General features: G+C 41.8%; 1 protein-coding gene across 1 annotated transcript; it reads right to left on the minus strand.

Moving 5' to 3' along the window:
• Nucleotides 1–271: 271 nt before the first annotated feature.
• On the minus strand, nt 272–22,779 carry pggt1b (protein geranylgeranyltransferase type I, beta subunit). The gene is made up of 9 exons (XM_034091018.2): nt 22,610–22,779; nt 21,404–21,522; nt 14,429–14,493; nt 13,767–13,918; nt 12,784–12,916; nt 10,990–11,035; nt 8,862–9,046; nt 8,084–8,192; nt 272–3,852 (listed from the first exon to the last, which is right to left on the minus strand). The coding sequence occupies exons 1-9, from the start codon at nt 22,735–22,737 to the stop codon at nt 3,686–3,688; spliced, it is 1,104 nt and encodes a 367-aa protein (XP_033946909.1). The 5' UTR covers nt 22,738–22,779; the 3' UTR covers nt 272–3,685.
• Between the last annotated feature and the right edge of the window lie 78 nt (nt 22,780–22,857).

Below are 22,857 nucleotides of genomic sequence, written 5' to 3' on the forward strand. Positions count from 1 at the left end.
TTGTACATTTGCTGTGAATTCTTATTGTCGCTAGGTGATACATCTTAATGTTTTTGGTAACTACATGTCCACCATCATTTCCATTTATAACAAGATGTCCAATAAGTGATATTCAGAGGTGAATTATCTTAGCAATCTCTTCAGGTCATAAAGTTAACGCTGCACAATAGCTATTAGGTGAATTGACATGAAGTTTTGGAAGCACATTTGTTTTTTGAGGAGATAAAACCCCTCACACATGCAACAAGATTTTACAGTGAAACCCAAACAATTGTAGAAGTTAGTATGTGTTTTTATTCACCATAAATACAGTATTCACTGCCAAGCTCGAATAAACATGACTTTCCTCAAATTCAAGGCTGAAGTACTTTATACATCACATATCAACATTTGCATATCCAATTCCTTTTACTGCCTCACTGATGTAACTGTAAACATTTCTTTCCTCTTGACCACTTGCACAATAGAAGTCACATATTTATATACATTTACATATTTATCTACACTCGATATCTCTACAAAGCATAGAAAAAATAAATTCCATCGCATTTGTTACATTATTTATTATTACATTATGTATATTAGATGATATAGCGCAAGGGTTTACGGTTAACCATGTGTGGCGTTTGGCTGCAGTCTTTCACATCATAGACGATCTAAAGGCAGCAGCGTCTGAAAAGCGCAAAGCCTCTGCCCTCTTTACATGCTGTGGGACACAGAGCATCCACTGCAGCATGACGTAGCAAAAAGGAGTACAATAACTGCTGAGATGCCATAAGGGGAAAATCCATTCAATCTTTCATCCCCTTTTAAAATCGAGTAAGCAGTTCTGGGTTGTGTGTCAATGATTTATTCCCTCTTTCTGGAAATACACTATCGATCAGACATCAAGGGACAACGTCAAGTTCTGGTAAATCGACCAGGCATCGAATGTCTGATTAGATCTTTCAACTTCAAAGATGGGAGGACATTTCTTTTTTACAGGGTAAGTGTTCCAGTTCCTGAATGTTTACTAAGATCTAGGATCCTCATTTCTTCCGTCCCCCTTTAGAGAACACTATAATCAGTGCGTTTTTTTTAAGAATAACAACAGCAAAGCTAAGCTCAATTAAAGCATGCTGTACATGGAGTGAAATCAGAAAAAAGCAAGAAGGGAGCATTGATTGAGCAGAAAAACGCTAGGAGAGGCACATCTTAGAGTTTGGGAGGGGCTCTTTGCCTTGGCCTACATCATCATATTCATCATCAAAGGACAGCCGGAGGAGGTGGTTACATGGTCAAAGACACTTGAAAAGATGCATGGGAGACATGGTCGCTCTCTTTCGGTGCATTTTGACCAAAGAACACTCCGATGTAGAACACTCATTACTAAGTTACAGAAAAAAGACTGATACCACAATATTATAGGATGAAGCTTATCTTATTGATCTTGTATGTATGTGTGTCTGAGGCTCAATTCAGCTGCAGCAATGCAAGTCATAGCTGAACTTTCTCAAAGATAAAAATAGATACAAATGAAAATGGAGTACATCATTTTGCGAGAGACACACTGTGGCAAAGCCTTTTGTTTTAGGCAAAACATTTACAAGCAATACAAATGGCTAAAAACAACAAACAAACATTGTTTTTGCACCAAAATGAGGGTATATAACATTGGGGGTTTGGCCGAGGTAAGGGTTGGAGATTCTAGCCACCAACAGTTCACTTTCAATAATAGATGGATCAAATTATTTATTTATTCACCTCCTCCCATTTCTCTTTCCTCTGTCTGCTCTATTTTCTATCCGAGTCTGGAAAAGAGGGGCAACTCGGGTGGGAAAGCAGTCCAAGAACAGCTTCATTTGAGATGGTGTGAGGAAAACCCCAGAGGCAATATCATATTTTTAAATCCAGTGTCTACACACAGCACTCCTGCAGGTGCAGACAGGCCACTGTATTTCTGACCTGCTGAGATAGTGTCTCTTTCTCACTCATCATCTCAGGGAGCAGGTGTTTGCTGTGACAGCAGACGTATAATCAGAGGGTGGGGCTTCAGCAGGGGGCTGGAGGGACCTATGAAACTGGGAAAATGTCCCTTACTGGGAATCAGGGCATCAATGTGATAAGAAGGCAAGAGGAACCGGCTCAACTCGGTGCCTCTATGACACCATGTTGAGACCTTATTAGGATTTAAAACTAACATTTCTAATTCAAAAGTCAGCAAGAAGGCTGGAAGGTCACTTGTTTGAGCTGCAGGTGGCGTTTGAGGACCCAAAGGGATGCGATGCATTTGATAATAGTTGTTTAAGACCTGACTCTCTGTGTGCTCATGTGCATGGTTCTTTGTTTTTGCCCTGCAATGTCTGAAAACAACATGTCAATTCCCAGCGCTGTTCAACAGAATATATTTCCCCAAGTCATAATTCTTCTTCATTTCTATTGATTTCATGCTGGCTGGTGCCTTGCAGCAAGAATGAAAGCTGGTGAAGGAACGTAACTCTGATCAGTTCAGGGTTCAGGAGTCAGGGGGCTACTAGCTTGCAGAAATAAGGGATTAGATTTCTTTATTTTCTGGCATAATTCTCTGTGATCCTCTGGAAATAAGTGAACAACACATTCTATATTCTGTGATCTGAAATGATAAGGCCTGGAGCTAAACTATTTTTATTTTATTTTTCTCTTCGATCACAGACTTGCCCCTGGGCGTGGCTGCTGGGTCTTAGATGCCTCTCCCATAAATGTACCCCCAGTCGCCGTTTAATCTTTAAATCTCTGGTGATTACAGAAAAAAGCCTGGGATGGTGAAACTGGAGCTGAGATGAGAGTGTACCTGCCAGGCTGGTCTCTCCTATGGGACAGGAGGCTTTGGAGAGATCCAAAAGCAACATGAGGATGGAGATGTTAGAGGGGCAGAGAGGCAAGCAAAACTCTATAGGGGGCGCCTTTGGCTGTATTTTCTTTGTTTAAGGATGTAGTAAGGTTAATTCAAAAGAATTGTGCTATTTTGAACCCACCACAACCCAATGAAAAATGACCACTGTGGCCATACCGGCTGACAAAAAACATACTTGTGATATTTTCTTTACAACAGGGGAATTTTTCTACAAAAGCAAGTACTTATTTAGGCAATTCACATTAATTACAACAGCCAACTCAGAAGCTTTAAGCTACTGAAGACCCCAGTTACTCCGATACCATTTTAAAGACACAATTTAATGTTGATGCGAAGTACGTCAGTTCCTCCTCGAGTAGAACGTTTACAGCAGATTGCGTTGTTGACTATGATGGAGAGCAGAAGGCTTCAAAAGCTACAGCATCTAAAAAGTTAGCAAAATGGAGGCATCTGGAATTTCTTTGAGTCTCCAGTGACTCAACATGGATTTTCTGGCACATAATTTTATCCCCACAAAACAAAAAGCAAGTAATATTTATTACGTTCTAACAATAAAAAGGCAGCAAAAAAGTCTGGCGTAGATTCCTTAACAGAAAAGTCATTTTAGATGGACTTAAAATGAGCTCCCCAAAAGTAGCTACTGTGTGTCTGGGGTCTTAAAAACCTTTTCTAATTCCTGACACGAGGTAGCCTCACAGATCCAAACACGTCTTCAAGACACACAGCAGAAGTCCAGTTGCCGTGGACTGACTCTGGTGAGATGTTCCTGGTTACTGAACCTGTTCAGAGCCAGCGTTGTGGAGCATCCTGCTGTCAGTGCTGTCGGCCACAGCTGCCAGCGCTCTCCCTCCATGTCTGCTGCAGCTGCTGCACGTGCTCAAAGGCTCTCTGGGTGATGTTAAGAGCGGGGTGGACCTTCCTCAAACTGGGCTCTCCAATCAGAGACAAACCACACAGCCCTAAGTAGGCATGGAGAGGATCTGGGGAAAAGAGAGAAACTAGGTCATAACATGTATCACAGCAGAAGCACCTGCATGCGACAGGTCTGCAGACTTGTCAGAGTCAAGAAGATGATAGTGTTTGTCACCTTGTTGGCCATTAGTGAATCAATCAAACAATAACCTTATTTTCCATTATAAAATCCATTATGTAGAAGCCTTGTTTTTGTTGTACAGTTCCTTTCAGAATATATAAATAATGCATAGAGTCTGGCCCCATGGCCCTTTCCCTCCCCTGGGACCAGAATAAAAGCTGCACAGGCCAGTAAATGGATGGTAATTGAATTATAATTAAGTGCCAGATGATTGGACAGAGACATCAGAATCAATCAAAGCACCATTAGCTGCATCAATCAGGATCCATATGGGTCAAAGTGAAGGTTATACAGAAGGAAACCACTGTCAATGTTTAGATTTTATAATCACAAATTATGATTTAAATCAATTATATTATGGCATGAAATAATCAAAAGCTATGTTTTTGGGTTACTGTTAGTATAGAACAAGTAAATACAACACCATGTTCTGAATATTTAAAAAAGGTAAGACAACACAATGATTACATTACATTACATGTCACTTGTTCAACGCTTTCATCCAAAGCGACTTACAAGTGTCTTGCCCAAGGACTGGGGATTGAACTTGTGCTCCCCTGATCCAAAGATCAACGAACTGACCCACTTAGCCACAGCCTCCCTTACTGTATGATCACTGTATAAAGAACTACAATGACATTCAGATTAAGAATTTAGACCTTTACTTGTGCACAAATCCAATATCCACTCTCTTTTCGCGTTGTTATTGTTTTCCACCAAGTCGTAAGAAAAATATCCAACTCTGTGTCTGTGTGGGGTTTGGTGATGAGCAGGTCATTTAAATTGGGCTTTTAGAGCCGTCATGGCGGTAGATCAATGCGCTCAGCTGTGCAGGATTCAATTCAATACATTCTGTTGGAAATGTGAAGCACAAATTACCAACTGCTCCCAACATGAACAATGATGATGACCTGCATTTCTTGTTGAAGAGCATCTGTGGACACACCCAGGTTGTGTGAAATGTTCAAACTAAATGTAATACTAATATTGTTTCCTTCCTATCTTCAAAGACCAGGGGCCTCATTTATAACGCCGTGCGTAGGATTCACGTGGGAAGGTTGCTTACGTCGTAGAAATCCAAAAAATAGGTACAGAAATTTTCCGATTCACCAAACATTGCGTACCGGCGAGGAAAGTGCGTACGGCACATCCTACGCCGGTTTCCCTTTATAAATCACAATCGACTCGAAATGCGGTGCAGCTTTTGCGGGCTTCACGTAACGCCAATATTTGCGTATAAATAGTCAAAGAAACGCCCATTCATTCATTTTGACTGACTGCATGAAGAAGATCGCAGGAAATGACGACAGAACAGCTAAAAAAGACATCTCACACCGTGTCAGATTTTGGTTATTTTGGGGAGGTCGAGATAAATCATATTGTTTGGTGGATGCCGTTTGAACCAGAGTAGCAGCATGGAGGTCGGATCGTCACCAAAATAAATAAATAAGTGGTCCGAAAAAGGTTCATGACAAAAAACATACACATAGCCTTCCTCAGGCAGTGTGTTTGTACCGGGGACAGGAGACCCCCCCCCTTGATGAGAAACTGTAAGAAGTGATCGGGGAATCCCTCCGGAGTGGAGTCATGACGACTGGATCTGAATTATGTTTTCGTATTTGGTGGTTTGTGTCCCAGCTGTCGATCAGCTGTGCGCAGCGTCTCCACTGCAGCCTGTGCATCTCAACCCCCCCCTCCCCGCAGCAACTCTATATCCACCAGTTAGAGGAAATACAACTAATGTGTTGTGTTATATCAGCTGTACAATTTACCACATATGGTGTTCTAGTTTCCATACCTCCTGTGTTTTATGAGCGACTTATCAAGTCTTAGCAAACGGCATAACACATGATTAAACATGGTAGTATATAAAACCATGCTCGTACAACCTATAGAAATGCAAAACCGCATCATTTATGAGAAAACATTTCATAACATTAACACAACATATTCGAGGTGGTTTTAAATAACATATCCGTATTTATTTATTTCTACAAGTTATGTGTTTGTGTGCACTGAGGAGTCTCAAACACGCGTTTGTTTAATAATTTTAAGATTGGCTTTAATCAATGTTTGAAAATGAATTCATCATATATGATAAATGAGAGATAACATTTTATTTATGGTATTATTTCCACATATTTCTCTCCATTCTTCCTTCTGCCAAAGCGGTGTCACAGTTTCTCGTCTCTCCCGTTTGTGTGCTTAGTGCGTACGCATGGGTTAGAGTTTGCGTGGAGGACCGCATGTTTTCCCGTCAAGTTAGTATTGTATAAATCGCAAACATTGCGTAGAAACTGGAGTACGCCATTTTTGGAGCATATATCCCTTTATAAATGAGGCCCCAGATCCTATAAATCAGTAACTGTGAGCGATGACTGCACTGTTGGTGCAATGCTATCTTTACCCATGCTGCAAAAGAGTCCCTTTTATTTCCTAAAACCCTCTTTTGTTCAGTGATATTTACGAGGCTTTGTGAATACAGTGACTGTTTTGCCTCATTGTTTCTTCCACCCTATCTTCCCTGCCTAGTTCCTGTAATGTGAGGATCTCCTATTTCCTCCAGCTACCTATGAACAATCGCCTCATCAATTACACATTGCAAGTAAGAACACACACCCCAAGGAAATGTGCACCATTGAAGTTTAGAATTACAAGAGCTTTTCCATTGATCTCAAGGAAAACTGTCATCTCCACTCTGACCTCTTTGCACCTGTGGAGGGCAGTGAACAAGCTATTAGGCCAAAAGAGATAAAAGACAAGCAATCTAAACTGCTTAGTTCCAACTAGGGGTCGACCGATTATCGGGGCCGATATTCATCATTTGACCGATTATCGGTATCGGCCTTTTTTTTTTATAAAATTGCCGATAACACTTTGGCTCTGATGCGGCCGTTTCTCTGTCTGCAGTCACCACTCTCTGTACACGAGCAATGTCCCGCCCACAGCGCTATCTGATAGGCTATTACTGAAGTGTCAATCAACACTGAAGATTTTCCGGGCGGGAGCCAGCCATAGAGGCGGGACCTTCTCAGATTACACAGGCAGGTGCGAAGAACGCAGACACAGGCAAGCAGCAGCGCTGTGTTTCGAAGGTAAATCAGTTGAAAGCCGAAGTTCAATAAACATCCCAATCCCCTGTATGCTGAAGTTGCAAAAACAGCACAATCTATTGATCTAATTCTATCAGCTTCCCAGTTACACAGGGACGGGGGAAGTCAGTCAGCGTGCAGCGTCTTGCAGCGGAACTGTGGTGCGGAGGGGGGGCTGCGAGTGAAGCCTCGCAGTTTTTCAGGTTGATATGTGAAGCTCATTAGCTAGCCAACATGTATTTAGCAAATGTTTAGCAAAATATTAGAAGTGAGGCTACTAGTCTAACGTTAGGTCTACTGCAATAGCCTCACTTTTAATAGTTTCCAAAACATTAGCTAGCATAGTGTTTTGCAGTTGCTAGCAGTTTATTGGGATTTTATGCTAGACAGACAGGCATTGGTTTGATATAATAAATTAAGCATTATTGTTAGTTAAGCATGTCAGCCTGCTGCCCCACTTCTTGTCTCTCTAACTCATTGCAAATGGCTGCACTAAAGAAAAGGGCACAGAGAGGAAACCAGTTGTAAGATGTTGTAAAAGTTCATTAAACATAATGTAGGCTATGCTTAAATGCATTTCAAAGAAGTTGTGTTGGAGTTTGTGTTATTCTACATTTTGACACCAAGATTTTCTGATTTTACTGCAAATGTATATCGGTTCCAAATATCGGTTATCGGTCTCCTTGATTACTAATAATCGGTATCGGTATCGGCCTTGAAAAAGCCATATCGGTCGATCCCTAGTTCCAACATCCTTTTGTCCTTAACGCCAGATCATTGAAGCTACTGAAAATAAAACCGCGACAACATTTGATTTGTTTCTCCACCACATGGACATCGAACATGCCATTTAACCTCACCACTCCTAATGTGGCCTTTACAGCAGTATAAAAAAAAGGTACATGGGATTCTTGTCACAAAACAAACAAAAGCCTACATGAACAACCAGTATCTTTTTAATTTGTACTTCAAACACTACTATTACTTCCTGTAATAGCCACTTGTGAGAGTTAAATAATAATTTACCTGGATGGCTGTCCGGCCACTTTGCGAATCCTCCCACCAAGCGATCCTGCGTGGACAGGATGAATCTCCTGTTCTTGTCAAAGTTTGTATACTGGAACACGTCTAAGAGCTGAGGCAGGAGAGAGGGTTGGCGGGGGGCGAGTGGGAGAGAAAAGGAGGGGAAAGAAAGAAGTTTCAGTATGACTTTAGGAGCAAACTTTGGAAGTAATGATATATGACTCTTGCCATAAGAAAATGTAACAATGATGCTGTGAAACTGCAATAATAATAATTTATGGCTGTGTTCTACGATCTCCATTTGCCCAAAAGTGTATCGTCGCAATCACCATCTGTATGGAGACATCCAGCAGTAGTGTCTGTCATACTTTCATTTTGACATACACAAATATTTTGCTTGTTTTTGCATTTACCCTCCAGCACAGCTTTGACCCAGAAATTCACAATGTCCCTGCTTGTGTTTGCTTATGTGCGTGTGTGTGGTTTTATCCAAGGTTTACTCATAGATAGTTGCAGTTTTCTGGACCGTGTGTATGCATCTATGTACTATACCTCTGGCATTGATATGACCCAAATACTGTATGTTTGTTCACAGGTTTTTTTTTTTTGGAGTCTGTCTGTGTGGGTGATTAACCCAGTTGTTTCGACAGCGCAAGAATATACGACAGTGCCATTTGAAACATGCCCAATGTTATTTTTTCATGCTGTACGTGAAAAATGAAGGCAATAGTGTAGAAATACAGGGGTGAAAACACTTCAATGCATGCAGTGCAGGCTGTACCTCTAGTGTAGCTCCCACCCAGAAGGAGTAGCATGTGTCTACAGGTTTGTTGGGGCGCCCGTGGAAGCCGCTCTGCTGCCTCATGATACACCAGCGCCGGATCCTGTCCAGCTCCCGCTGACTCAGCGCCTCCTCCAGCCGCCCCATCAGACACAGAGAGGCTATGGCGCAGTACGTCCAGCCACCTGGGCACACAGAGTAAATACAGAAAATTCATTAGACAAATGAATCCAATTAAATTAAACATATTCTTTTGTTTTAACATTGGAAAGCAGTTCCAGTGGTTCACACTGACACAATTGGATGACAGACATCTATATGATTACAGGGCTTTGCAGGAAGTCTGCGTGTGGGTCTTTTTTTTTTTTACAGTCAAATGTTTGCTAGCATGTAGCTACATTCATTTGTCACCTCTCTATGGATGTTATCACAACGTGGAGCTACCAGGGCTGTACAGAATAAATCAAAGCTTCATTTTAAATAAATCTCTAAATCAACATTTAAAAATACGTGACATGACTATTCATTCCATTTAATCCTGGCATTGCTTCAAATATAGATTAGGCTCAACTAATATTAATAATTTAAAATAGTTATGAATATTGTAGGGCCTATCTGTTATTAAATTAATAATAAATAAACAAAGGCTCTTTTTAAAAGATTACCCTTCATTCAACATATCACCTTTTTTTGTCCTTTTATATGAAACATCATTCATATGAAATGTACTTTCATATGAATGATACTGTTTTTTATAGTATAAAGAAGTCAGTATAGTAGTAGTAGTAGTAGCGAGGCAACTGGCTGTTATGGCTGCCTTTTTTTATATTTAAACATTTGAGTGGAATAAACATGTTGTATGCAGAGACTTACTGCACAGTGTGTATTGAATAATGACAGGCTGTTAAAAGGACAGCCACACGCAGCAGCTATCCATCACTTTCTAAAATCCTCTGTCAACTGCTTTTAACTCATCCCGTAACACCACCACCATCCCCGGCTGTTTATCTGTGTCTGTGCTTGTGTGTGGAGAGACACAAAGAAAAAGGTGGGGGTGAAGTGTGTGGGTCAGGCGTGTAAATCTGCCGACGTGTCAGAATGGTCTCTAATCAAACATGTCTAGATCCCGATCTGCTGGAGGCAACGAAAGATCAGGAGACGAACATAAATCTGAATCAAACTGCTTTACAGGAAACCACAACAGATTATTCTAACAGCAGGTTTGGTGCACATATGCACACCGGAGCACAACTGTGTTCCCCTCACGGCTACAGTATGTTAATCATGGACATCAAGTACATTAAGTGAGAAAAGCACTCTTCAGAAATCAAGAGTGCATAGCCTAAAGATGAAGAAATTACCGGAAAAATAGAGGAAGCAGCGAGATAAAAGCCAGCCACACACATACATAAGGAGAGGTGCATTTATTACCTTGGCACGTAGTCTCTGTAATACCATGTTTCACGTATTGAACTACAGAGTGACTCAAACACCATCGTCTACAAAACCAATGTCAGCGCACATTTAAAGCACAGTGTGGGAGGTCTTGGGATGATGGGCAACGGGCACACACTGTACACCTCCACTGATGTGCAATCAGTCCTCAGACAGAGTTTGCAGAAGAGGGATGAATCTTACTGAAGACTGTTTAATTTATTGCAGAAAGGGAAATTACAAATTTGCACAGGGATTTATTTCTCTATACTTCATTTATGTAGTCCGTCACAGTGTTAACAGGAAGTGCTACCTGTCCAAAATATGAGTTTAGATATGCTCCAAACCATTGCTTCGAAATGTGTGTAGGATCAAGGATTTTGTGTGAGAAAAATAATGTTTAATTTGAGTAAGGGGCTGGGGATTAATGAGACAATGTATCTACAGAGAAGGATTGTAATGGCTAATCCTTTAAACCACTTACTCCCATAAGCCCATTTCAAGCCCTCTACCACAAAACTCAGAGGCACCCACAATGTTTTAACCTGATGTTTTAACCTGATGTGAACCTGGATGATGTTCATAAATCTGACTTTTGGACTTACCACCCACCTGATGTGAAACAGCGTTCAGGCTTATATTGTTGTTATATGTAGTAACAAAGCATAAACCATTACAAGATGATCAATCTCACCATGTGACTCTCGCCCAGCTCCTTGGCCAAACCCATTATCGTATGACTGTGAAGAGGAAGAAGAGCCAGTTATTACAAGCAATACATCATCTGCACTGAAAGGTAAATGTGGGCGTGCAAAGGCATCGGTGTTAGAGGAGGCTGATCTGCATTTTGTATTTACTTGTAAATCAATTTAATGTATTCACAGATGTATTTGTATTTGTTCAATTTGTTTAGGCATATGAGGAACCAAATCCAAAGATACAAATTATTTGCATTTGAGGAAGGTGTTTTACATTTGTTTCTTGTATTTATTCATACTAGACCCCATTAAAACCATACATTACATGTCACTTGTTAAACGCTTTTATCCAAAGCGACGTACATACTCAATACTGTGGGCAACCCCCATACAAATAAGGTTACATTCAAAAAGGTTTGGGACCCTACAAAATGCACACAACAACAGGGAACAGTCAGTTGGGAAAACTAACAAGGTTGAGTCTGTCTGTGTGTCTGGTCATAACAATAAGGTAGTAAATGGACACCTGGTGCCATCCAAACATAAATGTCTAGCGTTCCAGTGATTTCAACAGAAAACCAGATTTAGTCTAATTTCTGTAGACTTACATTCACCAAAAACTAGCTTGTATTGCTAAAGACATTTTGGAATCCAACCACCAGTATGTGGCCAGAAGATAAAGATACCTTTCAGACATGAAGCAGTTATCTGTTAACTGGGCTTCTCTCTCTCTGTCTCTATGTGTGTGTGTGTGTGTGTGTGTGTGTGTGTGTGTGTGTGTGTGTGTGTGTGTGTGTGTGTGTGTGTGTGTGGTCTAGCAGTACTATACTTGTGGGGACCTAAATCTGTTTACATAGTCACGTGTGGGGACTGGCTTCCCTTATGGGGACAAATTGGAGGTCCCCATGAGGGGAATCATTAATTTTAGGGTGAAGACTTGGTTAGGTTAAGGGTAAGGTTAAGGGTAAGGGTAAGGGTTAGGCATGTGTTGGTTATGGTTAAGGTTAGGATAAGTCTCCAGGAAATGCATGTAAGTCAATGTAATGTCCCCTGTGTGTGTGTGTGTGTGTGTGTGTGTGTGTGTGTGTGTGTGTGTGTGTGTGTGTGTGTGTGTGTGTGTGTGTGTGTGTGTGTGTGTGAGAGATAAATAGTCGAACACACCCTTCGCACAATAGAGAAGCCATGTAATGGAACACTATTGTGTTAAATGCCTTCAACTCATAATACGCCTTAGTGTAGAGGTGAATTGCACCATCCCTCTGCTCTGGGGACTTGAGTTGTACAAGCGACTACGATGGCAGACATGAAGTAAACACCTCACACAGATGCTTTGAGGTGTCCAACCCATGTTTGATCGAAAAACAAACACTGAGGCTAATGTAATGGTTATGTTACTGTTACACAGTCAGAACCCGACTTCATCTCACTATAGTTCCATGTCGTAAAATTGGAACATTATTTTTCTTTTGGTAAGGTGGAAAAACCTCTGTATCGGCTGTAAGCGTATGATACACAGCTCAACTCCCCCCCCCCCCCCCCTTATTTATTATAAATGAAGGATTTCGAGGCAGAGTGCCACCTACTAAAGGTGGGTGGCATATTCTTCCCATTCAAGTGTGGAGGCAGTGCTTTGAACGGTGCAACGACAAAGGTTGTTTCCATTAGGAGGTCCTTCTGTTGCCCTGGAATATAGGGCTCATTGTATTTATCTATGCATTAAAAACAGGTGCAGCTAACACTCATCCCTACAGTTTAATGCAGATGTTTTTTTTTTTTTTTAAAACACTCACCAAACTTCCTGTGATGTACTCAATGGCCTTTTGCATGTCCATGCCGGACCAGTCATCCAGCATGTAACAGATACTGGCTGCACAGTAGATGAACCGTATATCATTTTCACTTCCTTCTGGAACAGCGTAGAAACTGGAGGCAAGAGGAAACACAGACACAGCGAGCCACACAAACAGGAGAGTTACACAAACAGCTGAAAGAAGGAAACATGTTTATGTTCAGAATGTATAGCATTTAAGTCTTATCATAAAAAGCCTGTCAGCTGTAATTAAAAAGGGGTTAACTCAGATTTATGTCTAAAGGTAATGTTGTCTGCCCAACATGATATATACACAGTGCGTGTGAGTGTGTGTGTGTGTGTGTGTGTGTGTGTGTGTGTGTGTGTGTGTGTGTGTGTGTGTGCTTTACAGCATGATAATAAGCTGTCTGCCTCGACTTGCAATGGCCCCCGCAAGAGCCACTTTCAAGTGTGTGTGTGTGTGTGTGTGTGTGTGTGTGTGTGTGTGTGTGTGTGTAACACTACTGTTTCATGACCAAATGTAACTTTATGTCCAAATACGAAAATAGTCCCTCTAAAAGTGTTTAGTGGTGTCAAAGATTCCCTTCCCTCTGCCAGTATTATCTTCTTTTTCCTCCGTGTTTGGGACCTTTATGGGAGTCCCCGTCAAAACAATTTAGTGACCAGGAGGAATCAGAAGAGAAGCTCCAAAAATGGTGGACACAGTGCTAAAACAGTCAAATTAAGTGTGCCAAAACGGCAAGCGGTCATTGTTCAAATGATCTGCTGTTGGCTTTTACCCGCTGAGCCAGCCATAACTCTTGTTGAGCAGGGGAAGAGGGGCCGACTTTGAATGCTGTTAACAAGCCCCAGCCGAAAATCTTACTCATTTTTCCCTTCAGGCTTTCAGTGTTTATTTGAGTCAGAGATAGTGTCAGCGTGAATCCTATTACTAGTGCAAATGTGTGTTTGTGTGTGGCTGACCTGCCGTCCTCCAGCTGCAGCGCTCTGAGACCAGCCAGACAGGCCTGTTTGTCGACACGGCTCAGGTCGTCTCCGAGTATTACCAGCGAGCACAGTCCAGTGTAGGTCATTGCTACATGGCCACTGTCATATGGATGGAGAACACCTGGACCCTGAAGAAAATATCAAAATGATAGACATTGTTCATATCATTATTTATAGAAGCAGTGAAAAAAACACTAGTAGTTATAAAGTAAACATCTGATGAAAAAAATATTTGAAAAACACTGACTAGACCAGACCCATCAAGTGTTTGGACAAAATGGAGCCTTTTTTGGGAAATGACTCGGGTTGGCAAAGCTCTTACATTACCAACTATGTCTCAATGGGAAAGGGAAGTAAAACCAAATGTTTAAGATTATGCTTATAAAACTGGAAATGGCCCAAACCCACTAATGTGAGAGAACGGATTGGCAAAATAATGAAAATGACATAAAAATATGTTGAGATGAATTCATGCAAATAGGGAAATAGAGGAAATATCAGATCACAGCAGTGAATACTACCAAAAATATATCTTTAAGCTAAAGAAAAGCAAGGAGGCACTTAACATTTGAGATACAAGACACAATGATTGGTCAAACATGAATCAGTTCTACAAACAGTGAGGGGTAAGGCTGTACCTTAGTGCTGTAAGGAATTCCAATATGTGACGATCCTCGAAACCCACAACGACTAAGGTTAGCTTCTGGAAGAGAATAACAGGAGAGGAGAAGGTAGATATGTAAGGAAGCATCATGTACTAAAACATCAAGAAAAACAGGAACGAGAAGGCTAGAAAAACATGTATTGCTGCCATCTATTGGCCATGATGGAAACATCAGAACCCAATTTACAATATGTCATCATACTGCAGAGTACACAATGTTAGCCAGTTTTAAAATAAGACATCCAACCACTCTGAGAACAATATTTTTTTCAATGTTTCATCATCATATTCTGACATTAAATATATTCTGATGTTAAAACACATTGATCATGTTACACTACATAATAGGTAGTGCAATGCCTACTAATTGATTAATGATTTCCCTTTCAAATATGCATTTAGTCAAGCCAGAAAGGGTATGTTAGAGCCAGTATTTTTGATTTGATAAGAAAGGCCACCTAATTGTGACGTCTGTAGTCAACGCACTATAAAGGACTACAATTCCCACGCGCCTGCGCTAAAGCCAAAGTGATGGGCAACCTGTTGGAGAAATGCCGTAGTAGAGGAACAGTTTTTAACCGTACTACACGTACACATCATACAATTACCCTTTAAGTTATGAAGTTATATAACATAAGCATTATTAAGAAAAAAAGAATACCAAAGTTGTTTGTTATTTTATTTGAGTTTTGCCTATTTCTTTTGAATATTGTAATGGCCTATTTTCTTTGTTGCATGTGCAAAAGTTTGTCATTTTATTTTGAGCAAACACATGGCAACATCATCTAAACCATCGGAGGCCAAGCAACCCTTCAAACTGTAAGTAATTCAAAGGAAAGAAACGAGTTAGAACTGTCTGTTTAAGGCGTCTAATGGCTTGATAGAAAGACAAGGAAGGAAGCCACGACAGGGTATGTATTATTCATGTGTTTTCAGCACGCTAGTGTTGAAAAAGAACAGTCTGCTCAACAACTTTTGGTTTTAAAAAGTAACAACATCAGGGACATAAGACATAACATCTCGAGTGCCTCCCAAACAGCATATTTACCTTTAATGACAAAAGCCCAACCAAACACCAAACATATGGCGGCAACGAAATAGAGACCAATCGAGCACGACTATCTCAACATGATTTCTTCTGTATTGAATAATTAAATAAATGGGCATCCAAACAGATGGCTGAGAGTTGCTTGTTTGAGACAGAAAAACACAAGTCAATTAAAAATGTAGAGACAAACGTTCCCTGATGAACAGAGTTAGAGTTTCAGGTGAGGGAAGGAGGACCCGGAAAGCTCGGTTTAAAAACAAAAAAGTTTAATAATATTTCACAGACTTCACAGAGTTTGATAACTCTGAAGTTTGTCTTCCTCCTCTCCCACCCTGATGAAACTATAGACCCTTATAAAACAACCACATGCAGAGACTCCAAAGCATAAATATAGATAATATAATATATCTTAAATGTACAGTGTTTCCCACAGAATTTGATTCTATTTGTGGGGGCACCGCACAGGGCGTCCAAAAATATTAATAATTCGAGAGAAGATCGAGAGTTTTTATCGCTTGAAATGACGAAAAGGAAAAAAGGGCAAGGACATCCCTCTGTTGGAGGGGCAAAGGAGTCTGGTGGGATTCTTTTCGGAGTATTGAAGATCGTTTCCCCGACATCGAAGGTGCCTGTCACAGGACAACACGGAACGTGCACGATTTGGACCAAGCGGCAAACTCTGGGGAAGAGCCGGGACGCCAATACGGAAGTGCCACACACTGCAGTTCATCTAGTGGCCAGTAGGAGCAGGCTGCAGAAGGGAGCAATTTCCATAGACCCCCATGTTAAAATGCACAACTTTACAGCAGAAATAAACATGTTTACATCGTGGTTCAAAAAACCATATTCTCTGTATAGTTAGATTCCCCCTTCATGACTACTGTGTGGGGGGTGCATTTTTTCTCAACTCATCTGTTTAATTAATATTAAGCCTTAAAGCTTTTGCATAAATTAGGCAGTGTGCGAAAAAGTACACGTCCCACCGTCCGGGACGTGTTATTTACAATATCGGACAAGTAGATCTTTCAATTGACTTGTCCGGCGGACAAGTGACGCTTTTCGGCCTGATTTATTGACAAATTATTGATACATTCAGTTTACAAAAGGTAGAACTCATTCGCAAATTGTACGTGTCCGCCATTGTTCGTTTAGAAATGTTAGTTTCGGTTCTGCTTGTCGATTCCTAAGGAAATGCATCTCGCCGCTTTCTGTACAGTTAGACGGGGGCGGGGCGGAGCGGGGTGGGAACAAATAACAATTGTCCGGTACCGGGATTAATAAGAGTTGTGAGGACAGGAGGCGAGGCTGAGCCCCGCGGACCGCAGCTCTCTCTCTCTATGCTCCGTATCAGCTGATCGCTGCGCGGTGCAGCTCAGCGTCTCTCTCTCTCTCTTTCTACACACAGCGGATCCGCAGCCCGTTTAACAGCCTCATCTTTGTCAAACTTTCTTATGTTCTTTCTCGAACACATAATGAAGGTTGTGGCAAGGCGTGCCAACCCTGCGTTGGGGGGGCACAGTGACTCATTTGGGGGGCATGGCCCGCGAATGACCCCCCATGACGCCGAGCCTGCTCACGAGGCCTATGTGCAGAATCCCTCTCGCTCACACGTGGACGGGTTAAAGAGCCTGTGACACGAGTTTCCCCCATCATCCAAACCCATCAATTTGAGTAAATATTGTCCCCTTGAAAACCGTTTTTCGAACTGATTTTGGATATTTGTACTTTGATAACCATTAATCTGCCCTTCAATGTTGATCATTTTCTGGATCTTCTCGGGGATTCTTCAAGTCCCGCCAAATGATGTGTGACGTCATTGCGGGCACAGCGCTCCAGCTGCACCATTCAGGATCCCAGCATCTGCATGTAAACGCACGATGGCGCACACAGCAGCAAGGTCAGACAGCGATGACAGTTTAATTTTGAACGTGTCTGAGAGCTCATATGAGGCTGAAGGATCGGTTTATGTTGTATCTGTTAGAAGTTTAGGAATTAGGTGCGTCAATATGGGCGATCATACGGTCATGTAGCCAGTGGTGGAATGGGACTAAAAATCATCCCGGGAATCTCGACCGGCACACTTCGGTACCGCTAGTAAATTGTCAACGGGGGGAGTGGGGGATGTCAGGGGCGGCGGGTGCTGTAGGGTAGGGAAGGCTAAGCCTTCCCAAATATTTGTGTCACTGCATCCTGGTAAAATACAAATATAATGTATAATGTCTGTGTCTTTGACATTAGCGCTGCTAGCCACCTGTGCCCTGTACTACGAAGCCAGTTCAACCTACCCTGGATATGTTTGAGTAGCAAACAAACTAACAACATCAAACTAACAAACGAGATCTCGCTAAGCGGTCCTACGACGCTAGTTATCAACTCGGTAAATCAAGCCAGGGTTTCTCTCACCAGCTGAGAGCGCGTTCACGGGGGCGGGGTTAGCTACATTTGACCAATCACAAACAGGGACAAGTGAACTGACAGCGCAGCGTCATACTTCATTCATGAAAAGTAAACTAATATTAGACAAATATGAGCTTTAAACATCCATGACTTAAACATATAATCCAGGATACAAGCCACAGAGTTGCACCTGCAAGGTGAATACAGAACAACTGGTTAAAAAATAACTAGGCCTACCGAGTGTTTGAAAGCGTATAGTTTTATGATATCACTGCCCCATCTAAGACACGATGACTTGAGAGATTTAAACTCCGCACACTGAGTTGATCTCTTTTCTATAGACGCCGGAGGCGGGCAGCGTCAGGTAAAAAAAAGTTATTTAGCCTTCCCAAACCTGAGCCTCACGCGCCGCCTATGGGGGATGTGCTAGTGACTTATCCGACCGGCCCACTTCGGTACCGGCGCATCGGGATTCGTCACGATGGCCAGTCCGCCACTGCACCCAGCCCACGTAAACTGTCAACGGGGGGAGCCTCGCTGCGGGGAAACGGTGGACCTGGTGTCCCGATCGGAGTGGGAATAATAAAAATAATCTGTGCATTTTATCCATTAATTTCCCCAACATTGTGGTAAAAAAAACACACGTTTAATCCATGTTGGTGTACTACAACTACAAAAAGTTTGTTTTCTCATCAGGAAATGCAGACCGGCTCAAACAAACGATTTTTAATCATCATCCTCACGATGATTTAATGTATCATATGTTCGCCGAATTGACATGAAAGCACTAATAAATGTAGTTTCATCCACTTGAGTTTACAACTACAAAAATAATCGATTTGTTTTTATATCACATCCTACGGGAGGAAATTCAGCAGCTCTCACTACCGATTTTTAATCCTAATTTAATCATCATCTTCACCATGATCATTTATGTTTATGTTCGCCGAATTGACATGAAAGCACTGACAAATATGAATATACTGTAGTCAACTTCATTAAAACGTTATTAACGTGCCTAAACTCAGTAATTCTACGCATAACAACAAACTTTGTCCGTGTTTGGCTCTCTCGCCGCACAGTGAAGCGTTCCCGCATTGACGTCACTTCCGGCTTCCCCCAAAACTTCAAAATGAGTCGAAGGAATTTCTCCGCGATGTTCGAAATTATTGATATTTATCGGAACGGTATCGCACCTTCTTTTTTAAACTGACGGTTCGAGATGACTAGTAGGCTAGCCCAATATTTCATTGCACAACAGTTGTTGGGATGCTGTCACAGGCTCTTTAAGGACTAAAAAACGATCAATTTTTCACTTTGCTGTTAGCAAATCATTTGGCGCTCTAGCTAACAGGAAGTCACTCAAGTGTCACAAAGTAATTTAGCCTATGGGTAGGTCAAAAATCGAATGGGTGCTGGCCATTGCCCTAATCATATCACCTGTGTTGGCTTTATGTTTTTGGTCAAAAATGTGTTTGTTTCACATATGCATTGATGTAATCAATAATATTTGTAATTTAATAAAAATAATAATAACAATTTTCGGGAAAAAAAAAAAAAACCATTTCTTGGGGGTGCTTTGGCAATCCTGGGGGGTGCTTCAGCACCCCCTAGCTCCCCCCTGGCGCCGCCCCGTTAGGTCCGGGCGGTGGAGTCCGTCTTTTCTCAACGTGTGAATGACAACCATTAAGAATAACAAAATATAGCTAATTCTCTTGCAGATTGTCTCATTTGATTATGAATGTAACGTTTATATAGGGGAACTACACTGTTAGCAGTAACTTGGTATGCATGTATTTCATGTTAGCTTAGCTTCTTAGCCTGAGCTAGCTCTGTTTACTTCCAGTTCGGAGGCAGCAGGTCCCGCCTCGGCTCCGCCTCTTTGCCCTTATTTGGAGCAGGCGGGATTAGACTCTGACGTCACACTCTACTGTCCGCCTACTAAGGGCTTCTCTGCAACTCTGCAGAATCCTATGGGTGACGTCACGGACACTACGTCCATTTATATATACAGTCTATGATTTGGACACGATGGTGGGTGGTTTTAGTGGAGCACGCGCATGAGCTGCGAGCACCAGAGCCTCTCAGCGGCAAAACTGAGGCTCCGTGGTAAACAGTGGTAACATGAAGAGCCGTTTGGGAGCCGTTTGGGAGCCGAAACAGCCGGCGCTTTAATGGCGCATTTCCACTGCAGCGGGTAGCCCCGTTTAAGCGTCCTCAAGCGGCCAGGCCAGTTTTTGGTGGCCTTTCCATATAGCGTAGCACCGGCTAGCGGGTACTTTTTCCCTCTTTTTCTGGCCCCATAAAATCGTGGTTCTATCAGGCCAGGGCCAGGGCTGAACTAGTGACGTCAACACTCTCGACTGCTGATTGGTCAGAGAGAATCGTCGCGAGATCATCCCTAGCGTCACATATATATCTAGAAGCAAGCTTGCAGCATTTTTATACACAGCATTTTTTGACGTTCCTACATCTCATTGGGGATGATCAAATCTAGCGGGAGCTCGACGGAACAACTCGAAATGTGAAAGTGTTCCAGGATGTCTCTGCACAGATGCCCCGCCTACACTGCGTTGCTATCCCAGGTCCTAAACTGTAATGGCAATGCGCCATGGCCTCGGACGGCCAGCGGGCTACCCCGCTGCAGTGGAAATGTGCCATAACGGAGCGTCCACACTACAGCTCCAAAAATAGCTTGGAGCTGGGCGTGTCTGGAGCTTGGGGATTTTATTCAAGCAACACGGCCAACAACCAATCACATGAATCTCCCGCCCCCAACATACAAAGCAAAAACCCCCGGGGATTTTATGCGAGCAATATATATATAAACTCCCCAAACAGGCGAAAACCTACCAGTTTCACCCACTGTCTCTGCCACCTCCCTCCATGCCTGGTTCCTCCGGTTTGTATCCCGGTAGGTGAAGAGGGTCTGGTCATACAAAACCGGGTGATTCGCTACGGCGATAGTTAGTTTCTCCTCCGACTTTTTTTGAAATATAGAAATGAACGGCGGGATATCTCTCCCAGCTTAGACGCGGTTTGATTGGCTACGGCTTCAGCTGTCAGATTTTGGGAAACGGGATTTGATTGGCTGGCGCTGGCTACTCCGGCGTCTCAGGCGACAGAAGTTGAACATTGTTCAACTTCTGTCGCCTGAGACGCCTCGCTCTGCTACCCACAATTCAGTTCGGCGAAAAAGCGCGGCTACGTGACGTCACCCCATTGAAAGTGAATGGGCAGCTTGGAGCAGATTGGAGCTTTCGACGCTGTGGACGCTGTAGTGTAGACGGGCCGTAAGAGAGCCAAGCCAAATGATCCGGCTCACTAACGTAAAAAGACAGTATCTATAAGGGTGCTTTGAGAATACATTTTTGACTTGCTCTGTCATGTGAACCTTTTTATGAATAAAGCATACATCCAATGCCTTACACTGCAACATTTAACTGTTTAAACTGATCTTATTTATAGTCAGTTGTGGAAAAAGTGATAAGCTATGACACTTACCGTCCTCTGTGGGCAGAACCTGTAATGAGTAGATCCACTCAATCATGGTCTTCCTATCAATCACATCCAGGGCGTCCAGCACATCCAGACCAGACAGGGCAAAAAATATGATTGTTAACCTGAAAAGAAGGCCGATGGCAATCTTGTTAATTTTCACTAATGTAAACCAGTTGTGACTGCACCTGAAATCAGTCAGAAATAGGCCAAAATGTCACACCATTTGGTTTAAAAGTGATTTGTTCTAATCATACTTTATTTAATAGTTTGGGCACATGTGATCACCGGTTTTTTTCTATTCCTTTTTAGAAAGAAAAAAAGTATTCCCATGTGCCCAAAAAGCAACATCAAGTATTGGGTACCTATTTAATCATAACAATATATGAAAACATATCGACACTTATGCAATGTAAACAATAATAATATGGAAAACTTTTAATAATCACAATAATTAGTAGGCCCTAAGGGTTTTCTTTATCCTGACTTTGACTATGGGTAAAAGTGTGATTTGTCATGTGATCTAAACATTTCAAAAGGTGTACTGCTAGATACTTGCCCAAAACATTAAAATACTATACGTATTAAAACAAATGTTTTGAATCAAACTAAAAATTATCTTTGGACACAGTTGTTTTAAATTAATTGATATAAGGATTCACAAATTCAAGCAACAAAGGGATTACATAGTCAAATATATACACCAGATTAGATGAATGTGTAATAAAACACAATTTAAGAGTATTGAATTTTAGCTGCTTGCTTAGTTTAGCTCTTACTGGAGAGATAAGTAAAATATGTTATTTTCTGAAATGTCTCTCGCTAAATTAACCATTGAAAAACATATCCAACTAAGCAGTCCATCTAGCTTTAAGTTCAGTTTCAAATAAGCTTTATTCATTTAATAGTGAATCCTACTATCGCTTTATAATACGTTTAACAGGGCGTCGTGCCCAGCTGTACCGTTAGTTATTGTGTAACCAACGTTACAGCCAATCTGTCATAATAACTTCAATGCCACTGCTGCAAGCCATGCTAAGTAGCACTAGCCTCCATTCAAAACGGGTGAACCACAGTTAGCCCGCTAAGCTAATTAGCACTAGCCTCCATTCAAAACGGGTAACAGTGAACCACAGTTAGCTTGAATGCTAGACAAGTTATTCAGTACAGTATATGAATTACAGAAACAATTTCCATTCCAGTAAAATGTACCTGGTAGTCTCCAGCGAGGCGTACCTCTCCGGCAACACCTGAAGCGTTCTTTGGAAGAATCGTACATGTCTATCTCTTAAAAAATCTATTTGCTCAAATTCTTCAAACTGGCTCTCTTCTTCCGCCATCTTTGCATCCGCACCTATGAGGAATCTTTTCCGGTACGTTTGTTTTTCAAAATAAAAGCTAACACTGTAGTGTAGAGCAATGTACAACATATATATTTTATTCTCTCTCTATTTACAAGA

This window comes from Pseudochaenichthys georgianus, chromosome 9 (genome assembly GCF_902827115.2).
Source record: "Pseudochaenichthys georgianus chromosome 9, fPseGeo1.2, whole genome shotgun sequence".
In the NCBI taxonomy this organism is placed as follows: Eukaryota; Metazoa; Chordata; class Actinopteri; order Perciformes; family Channichthyidae; genus Pseudochaenichthys; species Pseudochaenichthys georgianus.

Bases quoted from the DNA above. Each gene is read 5' to 3' on its own strand.
- pggt1b (XM_034091018.2), bottom strand. From the start codon at position 22,737: ATGGCGGAAGAAGAGAGCCAGTTTGAAGAATTTGAGCAAATAGATTTT. The intron at 12,917-13,766 runs GTCAGCCACACA...TCTTGCCTCCAG, and splicing joins CTGCAGCTGGAGGACGGCAG to TTTCTACGCTGTTCCAGAAG. The intron at 8,193-8,861 runs GTACAGCCTGCA...CTCCTGCCTCAG, and splicing joins GGGTGGGAGCTACACTAGAG to CTCTTAGACGTGTTCCAGTA.